This window comes from Tenrec ecaudatus, chromosome 10 (assembly GCF_050624435.1).
Source record: "Tenrec ecaudatus isolate mTenEca1 chromosome 10, mTenEca1.hap1, whole genome shotgun sequence".
Taxonomy (NCBI): Eukaryota; Metazoa; Chordata; class Mammalia; order Afrosoricida; family Tenrecidae; genus Tenrec; species Tenrec ecaudatus.
Window position 1 is genome coordinate 158,011,050 of NC_134539.1, and position 24,350 is coordinate 158,035,399.

At 63.0% G+C, this 24,350-nt stretch overlaps 3 protein-coding genes across 6 annotated transcripts; all 3 read left to right on the forward strand.

Moving 5' to 3' along the window:
- The first annotated feature begins 1,734 nt into the window (after window positions 1–1,734).
- Window positions 1,735–11,381, forward strand: HGS (hepatocyte growth factor-regulated tyrosine kinase substrate). Of its 4 annotated transcripts, none has more exons than XM_075562362.1 (21): window positions 1,735–1,875; window positions 3,130–3,214; window positions 3,429–3,504; window positions 3,624–3,716; window positions 4,046–4,169; window positions 5,225–5,277; window positions 5,465–5,596; window positions 6,192–6,316; window positions 6,695–6,773; window positions 6,852–6,950; window positions 7,032–7,127; window positions 7,556–7,594; window positions 7,674–7,817; window positions 7,894–7,953; window positions 8,202–8,412; window positions 8,502–8,674; window positions 8,852–9,167; window positions 9,901–10,034; window positions 10,114–10,227; window positions 10,334–10,420; window positions 10,817–11,381. In XM_075562362.1, the coding sequence occupies exons 1-21, from the start codon at window positions 1,839–1,841 to the stop codon at window positions 10,904–10,906; spliced, it is 2,367 nt and encodes a 788-aa protein (XP_075418477.1). In that variant the 5' UTR covers window positions 1,735–1,838; the 3' UTR covers window positions 10,907–11,381. The 4 variants fall into 4 exon arrangements, with proteins under 4 accessions (XP_075418477.1, XP_075418478.1, XP_075418479.1 ...); XM_075562363.1 differs by having other exon boundaries at window positions 8,205–8,412; XM_075562364.1 differs by having other exon boundaries at window positions 1,736–1,875; window positions 5,528–5,596.
- An 806-nt stretch (window positions 11,382–12,187) lies between these two features.
- On the forward strand, window positions 12,188–15,443 carry MRPL12 (mitochondrial ribosomal protein L12). Its single transcript, XM_075559472.1, has 5 exons — window positions 12,188–12,370; window positions 13,203–13,389; window positions 13,483–13,563; window positions 14,857–14,991; window positions 15,071–15,443. The coding sequence occupies exons 1-5, from the start codon at window positions 12,297–12,299 to the stop codon at window positions 15,185–15,187; spliced, it is 594 nt and encodes a 197-aa protein (XP_075415587.1). The 5' UTR covers window positions 12,188–12,296; the 3' UTR covers window positions 15,188–15,443.
- A 1,929-nt stretch (window positions 15,444–17,372) lies between these two features.
- Window positions 17,373–23,106, forward strand: SLC25A10 (solute carrier family 25 member 10). Its single transcript, XM_075562366.1, has 11 exons — window positions 17,373–17,568; window positions 19,638–19,757; window positions 19,874–19,988; window positions 20,068–20,116; window positions 20,374–20,415; window positions 20,910–20,953; window positions 21,063–21,133; window positions 21,402–21,494; window positions 21,657–21,734; window positions 21,998–22,054; window positions 22,143–23,106. Exons 1-11 carry the CDS (start codon window positions 17,476–17,478, stop codon window positions 22,242–22,244), a joined length of 864 nt encoding a protein of 287 aa, XP_075418481.1. The 5' UTR covers window positions 17,373–17,475; the 3' UTR covers window positions 22,245–23,106.
- Window positions 23,107–24,350: the final 1,244 nt, after the last annotated feature.

A 24,350-nucleotide genomic window follows, 5' to 3' on the forward strand; every position in this document is an offset into this window, starting at 1 on the left:
ATAGAGATGATAGTAAAGTCATGGAGGATGAGAAAGATGGGAGAGGAAAATAAAGGCGTCAGGCACATTTTATGGTAGCACATTCACCTCAGCTCCTCTTGAGGGGGTCACGGAACTGGGAGATGTGAGAGAGCCTTTACTGTCTTGGGACATTTACAGGTAGCCATGAGACATGCATATTCAGTAGTTACCTGCGTCACAGGGTGGGTGGTGTCTACATTAAGGTCCCTGAGCTCACAGGTGAGGAAATCTAATACCTACCTTGGGGGGAAGGTGTGAGGGGGGTTGGGTGACATGGCAGGAAGAGAGAAGAAAGGATGTCTGCCTCTATGGGGAGACATAAGCAGCTATGTGCTTACTTTAAGGCAGCACAGCTGTTAGGGGAGAATCTGGGGAATGATCTTTAAAGCAGGATAATGTACTTGGACTTTACATCTAACTTACCAAAGTGGAGGCTTTCCTACCGAGGAATCCCAGCTTTCCAGACTCCTCTGTAATAAGTTAGGGAATACAGTCGTCATCATATTTCCCTCGGCGTTAGTTTCCCACAGACTTCTGCAGAAAAGGCACCTCCGACAACCTAAGAGTTCCCCACAGTTGCTTGCGAAGTACAAGCTCAGGCTTATCATCCCCTGGGGTTGATGGAGACATTAAGACAGCGTTTCTGTAAGGAAGAGTCTGGAATGTGGGGCCCAGGCCTTGTGATGATGGTGTAAGCAAAGGGTGCAGACAAAGGTGGGGAGCTGTCTGCAGAGAAGAAATGCTGCCCTAGGCCAGCACCTGAGTTAGCGCTGAGCAGGTGCTGTAGAGACGGGGCTTGGATCCCAGACAGCAGTGCCTCCAGTGCGGCACGATCTCTCTGCCCAGCACAGCCTAGATCTATGCACCCAAACCCAGTTCTGGGCACAGCGAGGCCCCAAACCTGCAAACCTGGAACAAGTTGACTCCCAAGGAAGTCCCAGGAGCTACAGCCCACCTGGAGGGCCAGGCAGTTTCCATAGTAACCAAGCCTGAGAAATCCATGCAGAACCCCCTCCCCCATCACCTGTTGGGCCGAGATAAGCAAGGAGACATCGACACAAGGCTTCCCTTCACCCACCCAGTGGCAGCCGCCACGCACTCTGGCCAGGGCCCGGGGCTCGAACTGCTGGCTCCCGAACCGCGGGCAGCGCTCCCTGAGCCCAGGTTAAATAGCCCTGCGAGCATCCAGAGAACACGGCAGGGGGAAAGACGCTGAGAGGAGCCGTTCCTCCTCCCGGGGCCGCCGGGGGGGTGCGCTCTCCCGGGACCCCTGGGCCCCGTCGGCCGAAGGAGGGCGCCTTGCTTCCGTGCCGGCCCCGGTCGCGTGGACGTGCGGCGGCAGCACCTACCGTGGGCCGCGTCGGGGGAGGGTCACCCAGGTCGCCTTCCCGCCGTGGGCGCTCAGCTGGGACCCGCACCCCGAGCCGCGCAGAATATTCTACGGGCACTTCCCCAGGAGCACCTGGCCCGCGTCCCCGGCTCTCAACAGGAGGCACGTACCGACCACAGGCCGCCCCTGCCACCCACGGCTCGGCGCCAGCACAACGCAGGCCCGCCCCCTGCCTCGCGCTGGAGGAGCGGGACCCGCTTCCGAGGGCTCATTGGTTCTCAGAACTCACGTTCTCGGACCTGATCCAATCAGCGCGCAACGTTGACAGGGCCCGCCTCTGGAGGCGGGCGGAAGGCCCACCTTAATTTCGGCGCTGGGACGGCCACTGCGCGTGCGCTCGAATTCCAGCGAAGCGGAAGCGGAAGCTGGGGGGCGAGCCAGCTCGGAGGTGGAGCGCAGCAGCTGTGAGTCCGGGTCCGAGGTCGCCATGGGGCGAGGCAGCGGCACCTTTGAGCGTCTCCTAGGTAACGCGACCCCCGACCTGCTGCCCTCTCCCTATTCCCCCGCCTGGGCCTGAGTGTGCGGGTGCCTCGGCCGGAGGGTCCCGCGCCCGGCTTGTCCCGGGTCTGGAGGAGGATCGGAAGGGGCCGCGGTCCTGTCGGGAGGCGACGAGAGGCGGGTCCGGAGCAGACAGCCGGAGTCGGCCTCCTCAGTCGCGTCCGGGGCCCTGCCGCGTCTCAGGCGTCTGGGAACCCCGGCGGCCGACGCCCTGGAGCTGGTCGAGGGTCCCCGAGAACCAGGCGCAGCGCAGAACTACCGCTCGCTGGGCGATTTGCAGCCCAAATCTAACCAAACCAACACCCAAGCCCCGTTTCCCCAGACCAGCGCCTGACCCAGCGGGCCCAAGCCCTGAGTCACGAGGATGCGGGACTCATTCTGGGCCCACAACCCGACAGCTCAGAAAAGGCCGAGATGGTGTGGGGTTTGGGGCCGCCGCAGGTGGGGCTGGCAGGTCGGTCCTCCCTGGGATCAACCGAGGTCTGGAGAGCGGCTTCCTTTGGGACTGAGCAAGCAGCTCAGTGCACGGGAGTGTCCCAGTGGCTTGGAGGCCTGCCCTGTGGGCTGCGTCCAGCTCCCTGTGCAGTAAGAAGAACAGGGTGTTTGTGTGTGCCCCTCCACTTCAGTGAAAGCCCGATGTGAGCCCTCATCAGCTCTGGGCACCCCCCTGGGCCAGGCCTCTGGACCAAGCCTCTGAGCCTGCTGAGGTGGTCTGGTACCTACAACATAAAATCAGACGTTTACTGACAGCCAGGGAGCCAACTACACTCCCCAGACTGCCTGCCCCCAGGCCACGCTTACAAAGAGAGGACAGGGGTTAGTGGGAGAAGCCTTTATGGGGCAGAGCGCCTCTGCAGCCCTTGATGGGCTGAGCGCTGACTTCATGGTGAAGCTTCAGAGCAACCTGGCTGTGTCTGTGGGTGGGGTGGTGAGCGACCATGAAGGCTCTTCCATCTGCAAAGGGATGAAGGTTGCCTGAGGAAGGGGGAGCTGGTCTACGCTCAGGGTTCTGCCGGTCCTCAGCGGCTCTTCGGCAAGCACCCTTCCTGAAGGAAGTGTGCTCACGGCCCCTCACGTTGTAGGAAGACTCTGTCAGGCTTGCCATCTGGTTGGGGTGTACAATGGGAGGCAAGTCTCGATCCCTGGTGTTGAGCTTGGGGCACTGGGATCCCTAAAGCAAGGTAGTCCCCTAATGGGCACGGTCTCCCTCGCCCCTGTAGACAAGGCTACCAGCCAGCTGCTGCTGGAGACTGACTGGGAGTCCATCCTGCAGATCTGTGACCTCATCCGCCAAGGGGACACGCAGTAAGTGAAAACCTGTGCTTGGCAGCGGTAGGGTGCTCAGAAGCGGGGGGCTGGGCTTTGGGGAGTGGTAGGGACTCGTGCTTGTGGAGGCCAGGCCCTGCCAGGTGCTGGGCAGCCCATGCGGGACAGTGTGGGCTGGGTATCAGTTCAGTGATGTGATGTGGCGGTCACCTCTGTCCCTCTCGACCTCTGTTCAATGCCCTTCACCTTTCAGGGCAAAGTATGCTGTGAGCGCCATCAAAAAGAAGGTCAACGACAAGAACCCTCACGTGGCCCTGTATGCCCTCGAGGTGACTTGACCCCCTGGGTTCTGGACCCCCATCATGCTGGGGCTCCAAGAGGTGCCTTGGGCAAGAGGGATCCCAACGCCCTGATGCCCTGCTTCCCAACCCCCTTCCTGGCTCTGTAGGTCATGGAGTCGGTGGTGAAGAACTGTGGGCAGACTGTGCATGATGAGGTGGCTAACAAGCAGACCATGGAGGAGCTGAAGGAGCTGCTGAAGGTGGGTGTGGCGGGCAGGGCACGGGCTGAGCTGGCAGAGGGTGCAGAGAGGGACGCTCGCTGTTACTATATGGTGCAAACTCGCATTCTGGGGCCGGGGAGCAGGGCAGGACGAGGCCACCAGGGTGGGGCACAGCCTTCAGGTCCCCTCGGGGTCAGGATGCAGTCCCCTACCTCCTCAGGGTCCAGGCCAGTTCCACATCCCCTCAGGCTCAGAACACCCCCCACACATGTCCCTTTAAGATGGCTTCCTCAGAGCTAAGCCACTTCCGCTGTGCTCCTGAGCCCCAGGGGTCCCCACAGCCAGCCCTGCCCCTCCTCGCCCTGCAGAGGCAGGTAGAAGTCGGTGTGCGGAACAAGATCCTGTACCTGATCCAGGCTTGGGCGCACGCCTTCCGGAATGAACCCAAGTACAAAGTGGTGCAGGACACCTACCAGATCATGAAGGTGGAGGGTGAGTCGGTGGCTGGGGAGGCCCCTCAGGATGGGGGCATGGGGGACTGCTGAGTGGCCAGTGAGGGTCAGGGTCCTTCAACAAGCTCCTGCCTCTCCGAGAGCACTCAGTGTGTGCATGTGTCAGGGTGGTTAGGAGTGAAGCAGGTAAACACAGGGCCAGGTGCCCCACACTTTAGAGGCTCGGGAGCCAGGGCTTGGCAAACCATGCAGAGGGGTGCCCTCTCAGGTGCCCCACCCAAGACCCAGCAGATGTCATCTAGAAGCAGGCAGAAAGGGGCCAGTGTGCAAGGAGGCTCCTTGAGCAGACAGGAGGCCCTGGCAGGCTGGGAAGCCCGCTCTGCAGCCTGGGGCAGAAGAGAAGTAGGGGTGGTTGGAGAGGAGTGTGTGGCCCCAGAGGTTGCTGGGTGGTGTCCTTAGTTCTGGGTGCTGACTGTAATAGTGTGGGGGCTGGGGCCCATCTTAGGCAACCCCCAGAATGCCTATGACTTGTGTACCCCTCTCCCCCCACGGTCCTGGGCTTAGTGCTAAGGACTGATGTACGGTTTGAAGGTGGGCAGCTCCTGGGTCTGAGAGCCAGGGCCTGCCTGTCTGGACCTTGGGCAGCTGTGTGTGTGTGTGTGTGTGTGTGTGTGTGTGTGTGTGTGTGTGTGTATAGGAGGGGGCTGTCACTGATAACCAGAGTCTGTTGGGGCCATGGGTGGCTGGGGTGAGGTTTGGGGTGCTGATCTCACCACGCCACACCTTTGTCCTATATGCTACCTCTGGGCTGGCTGGCATATACGATTGATCAGATGGTTGAGGGCACCACGAACCTGGGGGTCTCTGGGAATGCATAGCACAGCAGAGTTGAGGGTCAGGAGGCAGGCACTGCAGCCCACGGGGGGCTGGACAATACCCTAGGGACACTGAGGCTGGCCACCTGGCCCCGAGGCAGCCCACCTCACTGGGGCTGGGAGACTTCGTTTGTCCATCCGTTCATTGGGCAGGCAGGTGTTCAGTCGGGGGGCTCCTGAAGGGGACCGGGGGTAAATGCCCTGCCCTGCGCTCCTCCAGGACACGTCTTCCCTGAGTTCAAGGAGAGTGACGCCATGTTTGCTGCTGAGCGGGTGAGCCTGGCGGGGGGGGGTGCTGGCTGGTGGGGTAAGGGGGCTTCTGCAGGGGCAGCCTCAGCCCTTCTGGTCAGGCCGAGGGAGCTCAAGGTGCTTTTCAACACAGCCCCAGACTGGACGGGGCTGGCAGGCCCCGAGGAGAGTCCCCACTCACTAGCGCCTTCTTCTCTCCTGGGGCGAGCAGTCCCAGCGCGGCGGGGGCAGACGGGGCTGCTCGCTGCCCAGCGCTGACCCTGCTGCTCCCCAGGCTCCCGACTGGGTGGACGCTGAGGAGTGCCACCGGTGTCGAGTGCAGTTCAACATGATGACTCGCAAGGTGAGGGGTGGGCGGGCCACCAGGGTGGGGTCAGGCTTGGCTCCGACCTGGGGCAGGAGGTGGTGGCCACACTCAGGCCTGGTGACACCTGCATTCAGATGCAGTTGTGGCCCTTGGGTACAACCTCTTGGGAGTCGGAGGACACGGAGGTCCCCACGTTGGGCTCCAGGCCCCTCCTCTCTGGGTCACGGGGCGCCCACAGCGGTGTGACCTTGCTGGGCTGCGGAAACATCAACGGCTCCTCAGGAAAGGGGACCCCTGCCCTGGAGCCACCGGGCAGTTCTGCCTTGCCCTGCCGGGTCGCTGTGGGTCAGCACGGACTCGAGGGCAGTCTGGTTCTGGAGCCCTTGAAGTGCCCTCTCCCCGCAGCACCCCTCAAGCCACTGAACGTGGGGGCCCGGTGTGCAGTGCCGGTGTTCACCCTGAGCAGGGTTGCATGTTTTCATGTTAAAAGGACTTCACATTGGGACGATCCTTTTCCCAAAGCAATGATGGTGCTCCTGGGGGCTCCCTGCTCCTCAGAGAGGCTGCTATGGGTAGGGTGGGCCTGCCAGTCCGCCTGCCCTGACTAGTGTGCTGCCCCGGCTCTCCACAGCACCATTGCCGGGCCTGTGGGCAGATCTTCTGTGGCAAGTGCTCTTCCAAGTACTCCACCATCCCCAAGTTTGGCATCGAGAAGGAGGTGCGGGTGTGTGAGCCCTGCTACGAGCAGCTGAACAAGTGAGCCTGCTCTCACCCTCAGCCCAGAGCTGTGCTCCCAGACTGCTGCCCAGGGAAGGGGGCTGCTGTCCTGCAGGCCCTGGTTAGCTCCCAGACCCGGGGCAGGACTGAGGCAGCAAGGCTCGGGGGGCTCTGTGCCTGACCCTGCTTCACGACCAGTGTCGTCTGTCCCGCCCCCAGTCCTCGTCGTCTCCCTTTGCCCCACGAAGAGCTCCCGGATGCCCCATCCCTGGAGAAAGTTCCCTTAACGAGACAACCCAGGGAGACGTTTGTCTTGTCTCAGTAGGAGGGGGGGCCCATCGTAAAGGAGGTGTCCTCACCCTGTGGGGACACCGCTGAGACTCCAGGCCCTGAAATCAGTACCCTGTGTGTCTCCAGGAAAGTGGAAGGAAAGGCCGCCACCACCACAGAGCTGCCACCTGAGTACCTGACCAGCCCTCTGTCCCAGCAGTCCCAGGTGTGACCCCACCCGCCCGCCCACCCAGCCCCTGGGCCCCGGTGTCTCACCAGTCCCTCACCAGCCTGTCTGCCACAGCTGCCCCCCAAAAGGGACGAGACGGCGCTGCAGGAGGAGGAGGAGCTGCAGCTGGCCCTGGCCCTGTCGCAGTCCGAAGCCGAGGAGAAGGAGCGTATGGTGAGCTGGCTCCGACGGCAGTGTGGGATGGGGCTGGCCTCGGGACTGAGTCATGCAGACACTGTCCCTGGTTCATTTCAGAGACAGAAGTCCACGTACACTGCGTACCCCAAGACAGAGCCTGCCCCTGTGGCCTCATCTGCGCCCCCTGCCAGCAGCCTGTACTCCTCGCCTGTGGTGAGACTCACCTTGGCCGCCTGGGCAGCCCACCACACATGGGCACAGGCAGAGGGTCCTGCTGCTCTGGGGCGGGTGGGCAGGCACTCCCCGAGGCTGGTCTGAAAGGACAGTGCTTGGCTCCCGGGCACTATTCCTGAGGCTGAAGGAAGGTGGGGGTGGGTGGACACTGGCTGTCCCTGAGCTGCAGGCCTCTCTGGCATGAAACGGGGGTGAGCCCCAGCCCACTACTGTGCCTGCTCAGCACTCGGGCTGAGGAGTGTGGGCGGGAGGGCATACAGACTACCCCAATAAGCCCTTCTAGCGGCCTGGGTTTGCCATCTCAAAGGAAGGAGTTGGTCTCCTGCCCTGAGGCTTGTGAGGTTATGGGGAAGGGTGTCTGCTCGTAGCCCTCATGTCACACCTCCCCCTCTTACCCCCCTCCCCAGAACTCATCAGCACCCCTGGCTGAAGACATCGACCCCGAGGTAAGACCCACCACAGGAACATGCGCCCCTCACCCTCCTCCCAGCCATAAGTGACAAACGCACCCCATCCCCTTTGCAGCTGGCACGGTACTTGAACCGTAACTACTGGGAGAAGAAGCAGGAGGAAGCGCGCAGGAGTCCCACGCCATCGGCGCCTGTGCCCCTGGCTGAGCCGGCTGGCCTACCCCGGGAGGGGCACACGGCCCCTGCAAGCACTGTGGAGGTGGGTACTCACACTCCAGCCTGGGCCCCGGGGGGATGAGGACAGAAGGCTGAGGCCCCTGCCGGCTCTCTTCCAGATACCTGCCTCAGAGCCCGACTCTCAGCCCGGAGCGCCTTCTGGGGGCCCCTTCAGTGAGGTGAGCTCTGGCCAGGCCCTCCAATACCCCTGGGACACCCCCCCCCCAGGACCTGTCGTGGTGGGTACACCCCTCCCTGGGGGCTAGAGGCTGGGCCAGGCACTGTCCTACTTGTCCTCTGGGCTCCCAACATCCCAGGAGAGCCCACAGCCTCAACAAACCCATCAGGCTTTGTTGGCCAGGGTCAGGGACTGGACCTGTGCGGGTTGACTCGCGCACACTAGCAGGGTGCCGCCCTGTGCCCACAGCAGTACCAGAACGGGGCGACGGAGGAGAACCACGAGCAGTTCCTCAAGGGGCTGCAGAATGCCGTCAGCACCTTCGTCAACCGCATGAAGAGCAACCACATGCGGGGCCGCAGCATCACCAACGACTCGGCCGTGCTGTCGCTCTTCCAGGCCATCAACGGCATGCACCCGCAGCTCCTGGAGCTGCTTAACCAGCTGGACGAGCGCCGCCGTGCGTCCCCGCCCCACAGTGGCCAAGGGGACAGGGCTGGGCACGCAGGCCATGTCTGAGCCCACTGGCTGCCTCTTCTCGCCCCACAGTGTACTACGAGGGGCTGCAGGACAAGCTGGCACAGATCCGCGATGCCCGGGGGGCACTCAGTGCCCTGCGTGAGGAGCACCGGGAGAAGCTGCGCCGAGCGGCCGAGGAGGCCGAGCGCCAGCGCCAGATCCAGCTGGCCCACAAGCTGGAGATCATGCGGCAGAAGAAGCAGGTGTGGCTGCCCGTGTAAAGGCACCGCTCTGGGGTGGTTAGCACAGCGCAAGGTGGCAGCTCTGGGCACCGCTGAGGGCGAACGGTGTAGTGAGGTGGCTGCCCCGGAGTCTGTTGGGGCACTGCTCTGGGGCGGACAGCAGTGTGAGGTGGCCATCCACATGTGCTTCCATCTCAGGAATACCTGGAGGTGCAGCGGCAGCTGGCCATCCAGCGCCTGCAGGAGCAGGAGAAAGAGCGGCAGCTGCGCCTGGAACAGCAGAAACAGACTGTACAGATGCGCGCCCAGATGCCTGCCTTCCCGCTGCCCTACGCCCAGCTCCAGGCCATGCCCACAGCGGGAGGTGTGGTGTACCAGCCCTCGGGCCCGACCAGCTTCCCGGGCACCTTCAGCCCAGCGGGCTCCGTGGAAGGCTCCCCCATGCACACAGTGTACATGAACCAGCCCGCCCCGGCCAGCGGCCCCTACCCCAGCATGCCTGGGACCGGAGCAGGTAACCCCACCTCGTCTGCTGCTGTAGCCGTTACAAGGACAGGACAAAGAATTTCCCAGAGCCCCCATACATTAGTCAACATTACACCACGTTTGCTTTATCATCTCTCTATCCATGGTGTGTACACACAGCAAGTGCATGCAAATGCACATGTAAACACGCCGGAAAACAATGTTTACACCAACATGCTCTCACTATATATGTGCCTGTGTATACACGTCTGAAAGTACGTTTACACGTGCATAACTCATACATGTTCACACCACCCATGCACACAGCATATACACGCCTACTCGCCTTTCTCCTGAAGTACGGACTTGACCCACCTTGTCCCTGAACTCAAGTGTGAGCTTCCAAACACGGCAGGTCAGCCAGCCTCAGGACAGGACCCCCTGTAATTCGGGAACACCATCTCAGGGCCAAGTTCCTTGGTGTCCTTTAATGAGCGCCCCTCACAGCCACACACGATCCAGTCTTCGCACTGCCCTCTCTCTGAAGTGGCCGCAGCCGGAATGTGTCCCCTCAGTTCCCTCCACACACCGTGGGGTCACCATTCTGTCCACCATGGGCGCCTGGCTGGCTTGTGGCAAGTGGCAAAGCAAAGGCGCCTGCTCCCTGGGGTTTGGCCTTCTTCGTGACACTGCTTCCCCCACCCCACCCCACCCCCCGGTCTGGCACCTGTGTTGGTGCCTCTCCCCCTGTGCGTCCCTCTCATTGGTCTTACTCCCCACAGATCCCAGCATGGTGAGCGCCTACATGTATCCTGCAGGGCCCACAGGTGGGCAGGCCGCGCCCCCAGCCCAGCCTGGGCCCACTGCCAGCCCAGCCTACTCATCTTACCAGCCCACACCCACCCAGGGCTACCAGGTGAGTGGGTGAGGTGAGGGGCTGATGTTCTGGCCACGCCCAGGCCAGGGCCCTGCTCACCAGGCATCCCCTCCTACAGCCTGTCTCCCAGGCCCCTCAGAGCCTCCCAAACCTGCCCCAGCCACCACCTGGGACCATGGGCTACGTGGGCGGCCAGCCAGTCTCTGTGGGCTACCAGACCTACAGCATGCAGGTGAGCTGGTCTCCCCAGGTGGACTTGGTCATCGATCAGCAGAGCATGCCAGGCAGAGGGTCCTTCCACTCACAAGACTCACAGGGGTTACCCATTTCTTCCCTAGAACCTCATGACCACCCTCCCCAGCCAGGACGCGCCTCTACCCCCCCAGCAGCCCTACCTCTCAGGGCAGCAGCCCGTGTGCCAGCAGGTGAGTACTGTAGCAGGGCCCCTTCTCAGCAGGGCAGGGCCAGTGCAGGCAGACAGGAGAGCCATGCTGCGGGTGCACAGAGCCCTCTGCAGACAGGAAACACCACACGTGGGGAAAGCCAAACCCAAGCCCCCCAGTGTCGGTGAGTCAAGTGCTATGCACAGCAGCCCTGAGCAGGGCCGCCAAGGCTGGAAGCCTTTACTCACGGAGCATCTGGTGGGCTTGAACAACCAGCCTGTTGGTAGCAGCCCAGTGTCACCAGGGCTCCTTTGGGGAAAGCCAGACTGAAAGGCCCACTCGTTGGGGTTCACCGCCCTATCGGGAAGGTGGAGGCACAGTCGTCCGCCTTCACAGAGGGGACTGAACTGAGCCCATGGTGTGCTGCTTCCCTCACAGATGGCGCCCACTGGGGGACCCCCACAGCAGCCTCCAGCGCAGGGGCTGCCAGCACAGGGTAGCGAGGCCCAGCTCATCTCCTTTGACTGACCCTGAGGCTGTGCCAGCCTAACATCCAGGCTCTGCAGACTGCCCGCATCCAACTTGCTGCTGCGTCTCGCTGCCACTGCAGGCGGCTACTCCCTCCTCCCTCACCCCCTCCACCCTGTTCTCAGCCTGCAGCCCCACCCACCTCCACCCACTCCCATCACTGCCTCACTGCCAGGGCCCCAGGGCTGGGCCATGGGGAAGGGGAGCCCCCGGCAACAGGTGTAGCCTCTGCCTGGTACAGCCACTGCCCTGGGAGGCCTGGCCTGTGGGCAGCTGCCTGTGACCCCCCTTGTAAGCCCCTCAATGCAGCAGGCCCAGACCCTCCCAAGCCCCTGGGAGAGACAGAGAGACAGCGAGACAGCTCCCAGAGGGGGTTGTGTCTCCCTGCTCTGCTTCTCTGGCTGCCATCTCCCCTCCAGTCCCCTGTAGACCAAGTGGAACAGTCATGACAATAAAAAGTACTCCAGAGGCCCTGGCTCATGTGTTGGGTGTCATTGTGGGGCGTCTGGCGCAGCTCCCCTGGTCAGCCCTGACCCCAGGGGTGGCAGGGAGGAGTTTGGGATTTGATGGGCCTACTCGCATGCACAAGCTTCTAGAGGGACGGTGGCTGGGCTGTGTGCCTAGTGCCACCCCAGTCCACTGCCAGGCGGCCCAGCGCTGAGTTGTCATGGACATCCAGGGCTCGCTGCGAGCCTTCCTGCGGCCTTGGCGGAAGGGCTCCCTTCTGCGCGTGAGCCTGGAAGAGGGCTGCCTCCTCGGGGCGTTAGGCCAGGCCACAGGTTCAGAGGCCCGGCGTTGGAGGCGGAGCCATTGAGAAGCAACACGAGAGGCCTCTGCTGGCCCCGAGGCTGGCGGTCTGCAGCTCTCCCTCTGCCCGGCTTCACCGACGGCCAACTGGCCTCTCGCGTGCCCGGACCACAGCGACCCGGGCAGAAGGGGTCCCGCATTGGGGCTATTTTCCCCGCCGTGGCCACGCAGGTGTCTCCCACGAAAGCCTACGGCCTCGAGGACGCGGCGCAAGTTAGGGAGGGGGCTCCGTAAAAATACACGGGTCCCTCCTGAGAAAACCCTCCTACAGCGCCAGGAAGCGTCCGCGGGAGCGCAGGTCCTTAAAGCAAGCCTCCCCTAAGCGCTGGCCCCCAGGGACGCGCCTGCGCGCCGCGCCGCCTTGTGGGTAAACGCGGGGCCTGAGAGGAGGCGAGCGCAGGCGCGGCTAGAGCGTCCCTCCCCAGCTCGCACTCGATCACCTCAGCGGCTAGAGCGTCCTTTTCCAGCGCGGACTCTGTGTCCTTGTTGGCTAGAGTGTCCCTCCCCAGCTCGCATGCTCGATCCTGGAGGCTAGAGCGTCCTCCTCGGTGAAGCCGCGTGTGACCTTCCAGCCCGCGCACCGATGCTGCCGGCGGCCGCTCGCCCCCTGTGGGGGCTGTGTCTCGGGCTCCGGGGCGCCGCGTTCCGCCTCGCCAGGTACGACGGGCCGCAACTGCGGCTGTTGGGGCGCCGGGGCAGCGAAAGGCGGGCCAGGTGGGGCGGCGCAGGCCAGGACCAGGGCAGCCGGGCACCGAGGGGCTCAGGTCCCTGGGGAGGCGGGTGGGGGGCGGCGAGCGAGCACCCTGAAGGGGGCCCAGACCGGGCCTTGCGGGACCCTCTCGGGGTATGGGGTCTTGTGGTCTGTCCCATGCCTTCCCTTCTCTCGAGTGGGCCGCCGAGTAAGCTGGGGGCCGCGAGGCTGCAGCCGGTGCGGGGTCGCTCGGACCCTGCCCCCGGTGACCTTGGCCGAGGCTCTGCCCATCTTCCGGCCTCAGTTTCCTCTGCAGTCCAGGGCGTGGAGGGTACCCTCTGCGGAACCGGGCTTGTGCACCCAGCAATGGCCTGGGTCCGTGTAAAGTTTGGTGCCGCAGCGTGCCCCTAAGGCACGGATTTCGCCCCGTCTGCAGCGCCCCATACAAACCGGAAGCTTAAAGCTTGCAAATGCGAATACTAGGATTTCTAGGGCACTTGGAAGGTAGCTAACCGAAAAGGGGAAGCTCGAGCCTACCAGCCCATCCCCGCAGAAAGATGTGGCAGGGGACGTCTCTAGGAAGATGCTCCATGCTGCAAACCCTGAGGAGCCGTTTCACTCTGCCCTGTAGGGTGGCTGTGGGTTTGGGGAGCTGAAGGATTTAACGACTTGTGGAATCCCCTATTATTATTGCTGTGGTCCCTGACGTCAGGAACCCCGGGTCAGGACCCAGTGGTCTGGTGAGTCATGGGGGGCTCTGCTGTCGGACTTGACTGACCGGCTCTCTGAATGGTGTAGGTCACAAGGGCCTGCCATCTGTGCCACTCGCCAGATGAGGAGCACCAGCCACCTCAGGGCGGAGGCGCTGGCCGGTGCCCCTCTGGATAACGCCCCCAAGGAGTACCCCCCCAAGATCCAGCAGCTGGTCCAGGACATCGCCAGCCTCACGCTCCTGGAGATCTCTGACCTCAACGAGCTCCTGAAGGTAGCAAGGGCGGGCCGGCTGGGGCCCCTGTCGGTTTGCCCTCAGCACTCGGGATGGCCCCAGCTCCTGATGCTGCCCCTCTCTGCCCCGCAGAAAACACTGAAGATCCAAGATGTTGGGCTGATGCCCACAGGTGTGATGCCTGGGGCCGCCCCTGCCGCAGCAGCTCCTGAGGTGAGAGCTTCCTGCTACCTCAGGCTGCAGCCTGTCCCAGCATCAAGCAACCCGGTGCCTTGTCCCCCACCCCCCATGCTCCCTCCTCACGCTCAGACGGCCCCCCAGCGGAAGCCAGGGACTGAAGGGGCAGTTGATGGCAGGATGGATGGTTTCTGGAGAGCCGGCCAGGGCTTTGAAGGAAGGGCCTGATGGAGAGGGGGCAGGAGGCTGACAGATCAGGGTGAGCAGTGTGCCCCTCTGAGGGCACGACCTGCCTGCAATTGATGCAAGGTGCTTGCAGCCAAAAGGCGAGAACAGGCCAGCCACTGGAGTTCCGCTATGCTAGGGAGACAGAAGGGGCTGCCAGCCCTGCCCACTGGGGCCAGGGAACAAGGGGAACAGGGACACGAGCACCAGGGCAGCATGGCTCCCAACTTGAAGCCCCTCGTTCAAGTTTCATTTGGTTTTGAAGTCTCAACTTTCATCTTCAAGTGAATACCCGTCACCTGGTTGCTGCCCTCGTCTGGGCTTGTTGGGTTTCCATCTGTCCTTTAAGGCTCCCGCTGAGCCCAGGCCAAGCCCTCGCCTGCCATTTTTCCAGTGTGCTGCTGCTGCTGCATACTTGTCAGTGCAGAGCACTGCCGGGGGACTGGCAGCCTGCCCTGACCAGCCTGGACTTTGTTCATCCTCCAGCAGGCAGGGCATGTTTGGTCTCTGGTCTCTTCATTGAGACCACCTCCCTTCCCCCCACCATCACCTGCTGGAGTGTGGGGATCCAGAATGGAAGGGGTTTCCTGACACCCACTGAACAGGACCTTTGCGTTCTGGAGAGGAGGGCAGGGTACTGAACACTTTTTCTCCAAGCTGGGGCACTTGGAAAACAGGGGCTTTCGCTCTTAACATTGGCTCCAGGCTCAAGCCAGGTCTGCCCTGGGCAGTCAGGACACATGTCCTCCCCACCCCCCTCCCACTCAGTGGCACTGTGATTAGGTGGTCTCATGTCTGCTGCCTTTCCCTGCCCCTGGGAGAGTGACCGCTGAGACACACTTGAGTTTTGGATGAGGAAGCCCAGGCCTGACCGAGTGATCTCTTCTGACCATTTCTGCGTGGTGGCCTCCTAAGGACTGGGAGGGACCCTGGAGGAGGGTCAGCTCTGTGGGAGGCCTGTGATAGGCTGGTGCAGGGTCAGCCCAGCTGGCATCTGCCTCCAGCCCCTGCCTCTGGGGGTGGGTGTGCGAGGCTGTGTGATTTGGGCACTTTAGTACCTCACCCTCCCTTCCTGCCTTTTCATCCTGTCCCGTCCCTCCACAGGAGGCTGAGGAGGACATCCCTAAGCAGAAGGAGCAGACGCACTTCACTGTCCGCCTGACCGAGGCCAAGCCTGTGGACAAAGTGAAACTCATCAAGGAAATCAAGAGCTATGTCCAGGGCATCAACCTGGTGCAGGTGAGGCTGCACAGGGCTCCACCTGTTGTGGCAAGTGAGCAAGCTGGGTCCCGCGCCTGACCGTCTTCTCTCCTCACAGGCCAAGAAGCTGGTGGAGACCTTGCCCCAGGAGATCAAAGCCAATGTGGCCAAGGCTGAGGCGGAGAAGATCAAGGCGGCACTGGAGGCAGTGGGTGGCACTGTGGTGCTGGAGTAACCGGGATCCGAGGACTGCAGGGGCTGTGGCCCCAGAGGCTTGCCCGGTGCCTGGCAAGGCGGGGGCCCGGGACTGCAGCATGGACTCGTGGCACTGGCTGCCAGCCCACCTCCATTTGGGAGGGAGGGGCGGACCTGCGGGGCGGGCCGGCGGCGGCTGCCCCTGCGGGCCCCGGGGAGAGGACTTGACGTCCACCAGTCACAGAGCGGCTCCCATGGCCTGCCTGCCAGCAGGAAATACACTGTGGAGACTCCAAGGGTGCAGGTCGTGTGCTCTGGAACGTGCCGTCTCAGGGCTGGGCCAGCCCAGGCTGAGGGTGGGGTGTGTGGGTGGGCAAGGGCTCTGGGCAGGCCCTTTCCCCACGTGGTCACACACCAGGACTTCACTGGAGGCGGTGGGGGGTGACACCCGGGGGGGCACCCGCGGGGTGTCTGAGGAGTAGGAGGTACAACTTGCCTGGCCAGGGGGGCCCACAGCACAGCCAGTGGGGTGTGGAGGGGAGGGCGAGAGCGCAGCCCTGCATCTTGTGTATGGGAGGCCAGCAGCCCAGCCAATGCTGTGGTTCAAAACAAGATGCTACACTGGCTTTAGAGGGGCAGGGGCCTCCAGCAGGAAGACCCACCTCCAGCAGGATCTTCCCAGGCCTGGCTGTGAGGGAGACCAGCAGGCGGCGCTGTGTTGCCGTAGTGGGCTAGCAGTCTGACACCTATTGACTGGCATCCCCACCTGCCCAGGGAGCCCGTGGCTGCAACTGGGTCACCAGAGATCCAAGGGGTCCTTGGGCAGAATCCGTAGTGGTCAGTTACCAGTGTGGCTTTGCAACTCCATTGTGGAACCAGTACCTGGGAGCCTTCATCAGGGTGGGAGGTGACTGGTAGACTCCTCCCTGGGTAGCTTCCAACCTGGCCACTCAACATGGCTTCCCAGAAGCCGGGACCGGGTAACTGCCCACTCCAGTTTCTAACACTGATGGTGCCCTGGACCTGCTCCACCAACACCTCAAAGAACCGGAAATCCGTGCCCTCTCTTGCCCCAGGGCTCACAGTGTGACACGACTTGACCTGGTTCTCCGAAGACACCCAGCTCCCACCTGCTCCTGCCCTTTCCTGGTAGCAGTGTTGGCCAGCCCTAGGCTGCAGGTGCTAGGCAGTGCTGCACTCTGTACCTCCTGTCCTGGACTCTGCCCTTCCTGGTGGCTCTGCAGCCCCACCCAGCCAGTGAGCAGAGCTGGATGAGCTACAGCCTGTGACGGGCGCTTGGCTGGAGGCGACAGGCTCCCTGGGCACAAGGCCCTGCAGTGAGGAACTGCAACCACCCTGAGTTCACCAACGGAAGGGGATGGGGCTCGGGATTCCTTGTGTATTTAGTGAAGACCTCGTCTCCAGGCCCCCACCCCCACCCCGTCTGCGGGCAGCAGCTTCCATTTTCCCCTACTCTGCCCTGCTGCAGTCTGTACCTGCACATACATGCACCTCAGCCTCCACATTGGCATAGCCTCCCTGTGTGGAGCACACAGCCTGTGTGCTCCACAGCCACCCCTCAGAGCACCCAGCCCCCACAGTGCTGCTCCAAGTGGCTTTGGGGACTTAGGTCACCTGCAGTTACTTCCTTGTTTGTTAGGGTACACTGATTAACCCTAGGGGGAAGGAACAGTTCCGCCCAGGAAGGGGACATGCCCCTCCTAGGACCCTAGTGCTTTTGGAGGGTCTCTGGGGACCCTTCCAGGCCACTGCCTGATTGTGTTTGCTTGAGGCTGGCCTGGCTGGAAGGTGACAGCCTGTGGAGTGGGATAGTGTGTCCACAGGGCTTTTGAGAAGCCCACCCTCAGCTACTGCCTGGCACGGAGCTGAGCATCTCGTGGAGGCTGAGGAAGCAATGTCCAGCCACGGACACGGGCCTCATCCGCCTCGGAGGGAGGGACGGGGCAGACACGGGAGAGAGTCGCTCACATTACTCGCTGTGACATTTGCAGCGGTGGTCTAAGCGTTGGGTGGCCAGACGACCCAAGTCTCCACAATGCTTGGGGTCCCCCACGCAGCAGCTTCTCCGCAGGCTGCATGCTACTTGGGCGCGGTGGGGTACCTGCAATGTCAGGTGGGGCCCTTCAGCTCCGGCCGCGGCCCCTTTAAAGCATGGGGCCCGCCCGGCTCGGGGCGGGGTCTGCTGGGGCCCTGCCCCCCAAGCCTGCGCGGGCGCATTGGCCGCTCTTTGAAGGCGGCGTGGAACCGGAGGCAGGCACCGGCAGCGGCTCCGGGCGCACTCAGCACCCGGCGGGCACCGTGCCGGCCATGGCATCCGAGGTGCGCGTGTCACGCTGGTACTTCGGGGGCCTGGCTTCCTGCGGGGCCGCCTGCTGCACTCACCCGCTGGACCTGCTCAAGGTGAGGCCGCGGGGTTGGACGGGAACCCGGGCACCTTCTGCAGCCCTGCCCGCGATGAACCAAGGCGGGGACGTCCACGCTGCCCTCGCCGCCCCTGCCCCATGCCCCACGACCTCGCGGAGGGCTGCGTCCCAAGCTCCTGGAGACACACACCTCCCGCCGGAGCTGGAAGCGGGTGGGCGGGCGAACCCAGGCTCTGCCCGCCCGGGTGCAGGAATGCTGGGCGCGAAGGGGCCAGGCCTTAGCCGCGTCTGCAGGTGACGGCCGAGTCCGCGCAGCCTCTGGATTCCAGCCCTAGGTGTGCGCCCCACTACCTGTGCGACAGTGGGCAGCCAGGGGCCTCCGGACCTGAACTCCCCGTGAGCCTAGACACCCCACCCCCACAGCCCGCCTTAACTTTTGGAGCTTTTTTTTTTTTTAAGGGAAAAAATGCGCACGTGGCAAAACAAGACAGAACTTCCCTTGTCTCCCAGCCCCAGGGAGCCGTTTTCTGGTCTCTTACAACAAGGGCTGAGGCCTGCGGTTCTGAACAGAGCAAAGTCCTGCAGGGCAGCCTGCCCCCCTTTGCCCTGGACTGTGGTCAGTGGGAGTCCACCCCCAACTACCCACACCCGGCTCTTCCTGGGAGGCCTGACCGGTAGCTGACCCAGGCCCATCCCTGCCCAGGGCAACCTCTCAGCAGCCTGCTTCAGATGGGGGCTCTGCTGCCTCCCTCGGCAGGAGTTGAAACCCACCGGGAGGTCCCGAAGACCATTCCTCTCGCTCCTTTCTCTCTCGCGCTTACACACACAGCTGTCATGAGTCAGAGGTGAATTGGAGAGATTAGCTTTTCTGATTGACAGGCTGGCCAGCCACCAGGTACAGGGCCACACCACAGGGGTGGGTGGTGGCAATGCTGAAGACTGCCCCTGCTCTAGGCCGAGGGCTGGGAGGTCGGGGCGGGGGTGGGGGGGTGGGGAGGGTTCCTGGATGGCAGGAGCTGGGTGCTGAAAGGAGGGGCCTCGCCTCGCCTGGCTTATTCTCTTGCCTCCTCCACATCTCCCCCCGACTGCCAATGGTGGGGTTCCTGCAGGGAAGGTGGAAACTGTGACCGGGTGGCCGTGTTCACACTGGACCAGCTGTGATGCGGACTCACCAGCAGTTGTCCATTGTCCAAGGCCCTGCTGGGTATCACTGCCCACTCTCTCCCTGCCCTGAGGCACTGTGGTTGGGGAGGGGTAGGGGCAGCCAGGGGCAAAGCCGGCTGCTCTCTTTCCATGTTCACCAGCACTCCTTCTGACCATTTGAGCGCCCCCTAAAGCCCCTCACCCTCCTCTGTGCCCAGGACCTGGCCCCATCCTCTGAGCCAATTATGACAGACTGGACAGCAGCCAGCACCTGCTTGGCCACCCTGCCTTGGGGGCCACTTTCCCCTCCCACCAAGCCTGCTGCGGCTGCATAGGGCGCCCTGGCGTTCTGCCTGCAGCCCTCAAGACTGCTGCCCCCAACCCTGACAGTTCATCCAGGCATCTGGGAAGCCGTTTGCACTGTGTGCCCTCCCAGCTGCCAGGGAGCCAGGGTGGGGGCCGGGTGCTGCAATCCCAGCCAGAAGCCTCCTCTAACCTCTGCCCTCTTGGCCCAGTGGCTGTTCCCTCCCGGGTGGGGCGTCTGACCATGGGGTGGGAACGGTGCTGTGAGCCGTGATTGCCTGGAGTTGGCAGATTGCAGCTGGCCTGCCCTTACCTCCCGGCTCTCCCTTCCCAGCCCTGCACTTAAGCCCAGGCCAGCCCAGCAGACCCCCACCCCTCCACTCCGGCCTCCCTTCCCCTCCTGGAGTGCCCCTCTTGCGGTGCTCATTTCTACAGCATAGGCCTGGGGTCACCGCTAACGAGTGGGGTGTGGGGCGCTGCTCAGAGGCTGGGGTCCGGCCTGCTATCACTGGGTAACCGCAGCCTGTCCCCGAGATAGTCCCCTGGCCCCTGGAGACCCAGTCACCTGCAGAGTGTTGTGGGTCACCTGTGGCCAGCGTGGGAGGAGGGTGGGCTCAGGGCTCTGAGCGGGCACTCATACACCAGGCGCCCCTGCTGCAGGTGCACTTGCAGACACAGCAGGAAGTGAAGCTGCGCATGACGGGCATGGCGCTGCGCGTGGTGCGCTCCGACGGCATCCTGGCACTCTACAACGGTCTCAGTGCCTCCCTCCTCAGACAGGTGCGGGCGCGGCACCAGTGGGCGTGGACGGTTTCAAGGGTGGGCTGTAGCACTGGTGAGGGTAAGGAGGGGCGAGGGGTCCTGTGCCAGCCGCCCTGAGCTGGATGCCCCCACAGATGACCTATTCACTGACCCGCTTCGCCATCTACGAGACCGTGCGGGACCGCATGTCCAAGGGCACCCAGGGCCCCCCGCCCTTCTACCAGAAGGTGCTGCTGGGAGCCATTGGCGGTGAGCCAGGCGGGAGGGCACGGGGACTCAGGGGGGGAGGCTACTGCCAGGTTTGATTGTGTGGGTTGTATTGTCCAAGGTTTCACCGGCGGCTTTGTGGGGACCCCTGCAGACATGGTCAATGTCAGGTCAGTGACGCACCCCACCCTGGTCAAGATCCTCGGGCTCTGTCCTGTCCATTTGTCCAAGTTTCCCTCCCTCCGTGGGACCCAGGAATCCCGACTGTGGAAGGGTGCCCTGAGCACAGCTGGTGGTCTGCTTGTGCCCTGTGCCTGGGGGCCTGCGCATGCCCCCGGAGAGCCGGCTTGCTGGAGCCTGGGGGAAGCATGTGCACAGCCAGCAGCCCTCTGACCCCCACCCCTTCTTCGCCCTCTGTCTGTTCCAGGATGCAGAATGACATGAAGCTGCCGGCCAGCCAGCGTCGCAAGTGAGCATGGCTCCTCTTAGGGGCCCGGGCCTGGGCCTCCGTGAGGGGAACAGGTGTCACCCGGGGAGTGGCGGGGGGCTGGGCCCAGGACTATGTGAGGGGGACAGACACCACCTGGATTGTGCAGTGTGGTTCTGTGAGAGGGTCACAGCCAATTGGGGATTCCTGGGTGCAGCAGACAGACCCCTAAGCTGCTCTGCCCAAGCCAATTAGGACTTAGGCCATGTAGCAGGTGAGGTCAGTGGCAGGGGCGGGATGGTGGTGGTGGTGGTGGTGTTAGGGTCTGGAGCCGTGGGCAACGAGTTCAGGCACTCGGTCCTGGAATAACTTGAGGTGTCACCTGGTCTCTCCACAATCGTTGTGGGAGGTGCCCTGGATGGGATCTTCACTGGGATGACCCTTGGGGGCTCAGACTTTGGCAAGCAGGCAGAGTGGGCTTCTGGAGACGTGGGGGCTGGTGGCAGGAGCCCTGATGGCCTGTTCTGCCCCAATAGCTACGCCCACGCGCTGGACGGCCTGTACCGGGTGGCCCGGCATGGTGAGAGGACCTGCCTTTCCTGATGGGATGTCGGGGATTGTACAAGGTACATGGGGATATGTCTTGGGGGTACTGGGGATCCCTTGCCTGACCACCCCTTCTTCCTCAGAGGGTCTCAGGAAGCTGTTCTCAGGAGCCACCATGGCCTCCAGTCGAGGGGCCCTCGTCACCGTGGGCCAGGTAGCGCTCCGTGCAGAGCCTCAGCCCCCAAGAACCCCGTCTCCAACACGCAGGAGGGTACTGGGTAGGGTGGGGGCGGGGGTGCTAGACTCCTCCTGGGGACCACCTGCTGCTCCAGATGGGTGAGAGGGGCCTGGCACTATGTCCCTCACTCCCGGGCCTCAGAGTCCATGCCGGCCATGTGACCCTTGCAGTGTTCAGTCGCTGCCGGGTGGGTCATTTCTCTGGGGACCCCTCCATGAGCCTGACTGCCCCTTCCATCTCCCAGCTCTCCTGCTATGACCAGGCCAAGCAGCTGGTCCTCTCCACTGGCTACCTCTCGGACAATATCTTCACCCACTTTGTCTCCAGCTTTGTGGCGGTGAGCTGGGAGGGCTGCACTGTAGTAGGATCTGGAGGTGCCAGCAGAGACTGGGGTCTGGGGGTGGGGGAGGAGCCTGTGGGTAGGTAGCACCCAGGCTAGTACAGGCCCCCTTGTTGCCCACACCCCAGGCCAGTTGATGAAGAGCCCCTTCCCCCCTAGGGCGGGTGCGCCACCTTCCTGTGCCAGCCCCTGGATGTGCTCAAGACCCGCCTGATGAATTCCAAGGGCGAGTACCAGGTGTGTGGGCGGGGCATGGGCGGGGCCGGGCTGTGAGGGAGTGGCTTAGGGGAAGGGGGACCTCTTGCGATGGGGTTGGGGGACCCCGAGGGCTCCTCGCAGCAGTGGCCTTTGCCTTGTCTGAAAGGCTTTCTTTTAAAATTAACTCAACAACCAAAACAGAGGGTTCCCAGCCGGGTTCTGGGGAACAAGTCGAGCCAGCAATGGGAGCGCTGGGCGCTCGGGCCTCCACTCAACCCCACGCTGCCCACTGCTGTTCACAGGGTGTTTTCCACTGCGCCAAGGAGACCGCCAAGCTGGGACCCTTGGCCTTCTACAAGGTGGGCGTGGTCGCGCGTGGCGGCATGGCATCCCAGTGGTGCCTCAAGCGCATGCGTCGGTCCTGCTCACCCTCCCCGATGTCCGCAGGGCCTTCTGCCCGCCGGCGTCCGCCTGGTGCCGCACACCGTGCTCACCTTCCTCTTCCTGGAGCAGCTGCGCACACACTTCGGCATCCGCGCGCCGGCCTGATATGCGCAGGGGCCCTTCCACCCAAAGAGCGCGGCGGGGTCCAGCAGGGCCCTGCCCACGCCCTTCTCCCAGTCCGGGACCACCACACCTACCCCAGCTCAACCCTGTGACCCTTTTCCCCATGCAGTCCTGCCACTGCCACTGAACACCTGCACTGAGCTCCCACAAGGTCCCCTCCACTACCCCTTCTGTGCTGCCCCCTGGGCACCGCCTTCACCCCTGTTGGCTTCTCTTAGGACACAGACCCAGGAGGGCAAGGCTTGACCCCCAGCTGGCGGCAGGTCGAAGCACACACTCACACTGCTACTTGCCCTCACGATGCGGTGGGCCATCGCAGGCTTTGGCTGGCCACCTGCCTCGTGTCCCCATGGCTGCTGATCACTCCCTTGCCCTCAGTCTGCTTCTTCACTGAGCAGCTGCTCAGAGTCCACAGCTCTGCAGGCTTCTAGCTGCATTGGTGGAGGGATGTAGGGAACCCAGGTCCTCAGGCTGGGGTTCCCTTGAGCTGGACTCAAGCAGAAGGGACACCGAGGGCCCCCAATCCAGCCTTGGCGTGGTCTCCTGCACCAGCATTCCCCCACCCTACCCCCAACCCAACATGGCTTTAACTAGGTGAGTTCTGCCAACCTCGGGCACCTGCCACCTGTGTCTTCAGGGATGGGCTGAGTCCTTTCTCCCAGGTGCCTGGGACCCTTCTGTACTGAGGTGGTCACCCCACTCCACACCTGGGCTGTCCAGCCAACCTCGTGGGTTCTTCCTGCTTGCTTGCTGAGCCCCCTCGGATTGTGACCCCACCCAGGAAGGGTCCCTGGTGCGGCCTCTGTCAGAACACCATTAAAGATGAGGAGGACCAGCCCCCTTCCCCTGTGTGTCTCTCTCTCGGGGCCGAGGGCTCCTCATCGGCCCACAGACCAGAACCCTGCTGTACTCCAAAAGGCAGTCCAGTGCAGGGGCCCGGCCCCAGAGCCGGAGAAGTCTCCCCCTGGGCAGGAGTGGGGCGGGGCTAGGGTGATGGCAGCTCGCGGTGGGTGGTGGACATGCTGGGGTGACCGACCCTGCTGGGAGGGCTTGCCAGCCCCTGCAGGGGCTCCTCCTCGGGGCTGACCATGGGAAGTACCCCTGGAGCCAGCCCTGCACTCTGGCACCGCCCGTTGTTGAGAAAACCCCTCTCAGAGCTGCAAACTCCGGGACGTAGCTCATGCTGACGCCACACCACTGAGCGACAGTTGTGAGGCTGGCACAGGACCTGGCAGAGTTTCATTCTGTTTGCACTCTGGGTCAGAACCAGCTCAATTGCCCTGCATGAGACAAGAGAAAGCGTGTGGCTTGTGTTAAGTGCAGTTTAGTTACTGAAGTAGCATACCTTCTCTTCAACACTCTAAAGGGGTCTGGGCAGCAGATCTGCCCGGTGCTTGCATTGCTGGTTTCCTTAGCACTGAGCTTTGTCGACCCCAGCCCCTTGGGGTCCTCCCCACAAAGCCAGGCCTGGTGCCCCTGTGCCCCTAGGTCTGGAAGGGGCCAGGAGCAACCCCAGTGTGGTTGTAAGCCTGACCCCGTAGGAGGTGTGGATTTGGTCCTCTGAGCCAGCACGCTGGTCAGGGCGGATCCAGAAGGCTGTCCAGGGATGGGAGGGGGTTCCTGTGGTCAGACAGGAAGCAACGGGAGGCTTGGACGCCTAGACCCAGATCTCAGGCAGGGCGGGAGTTGGAGTGTGTAGCGATGACCACAGGCGCCGAGTCTAGCCGGCCCCCTAGCCAGAAGGAGCCCATGCAGGCCTGCTGCAACCCGCACTGTCCTGCTTCTCAGCCTGGATACCAGCCTGGGGCATGTCCCACAGGGCAGACAAGCTGGCAGGCAACCAAGCTCAGAACAGGGTGTGACCAGGAAGTCAGCTGCCCCAATTGGGCCCCAGGAACCTCTCCCCACACTCCCAGCAGCCTGGCAGCAAACCAGCTTTGATGCTGGCCACATCTCACCCCACTGGGGGCTAGCCGTGCTCTCCCTGTGGCCAGCCCAGCCTGTGCATCACACCAATTGGTACCCAAGACTCTAGCCAACAAGCGCCTGGTCTGGTTTGAAGAGATGGACCTGGCATGGCCTAAGGCA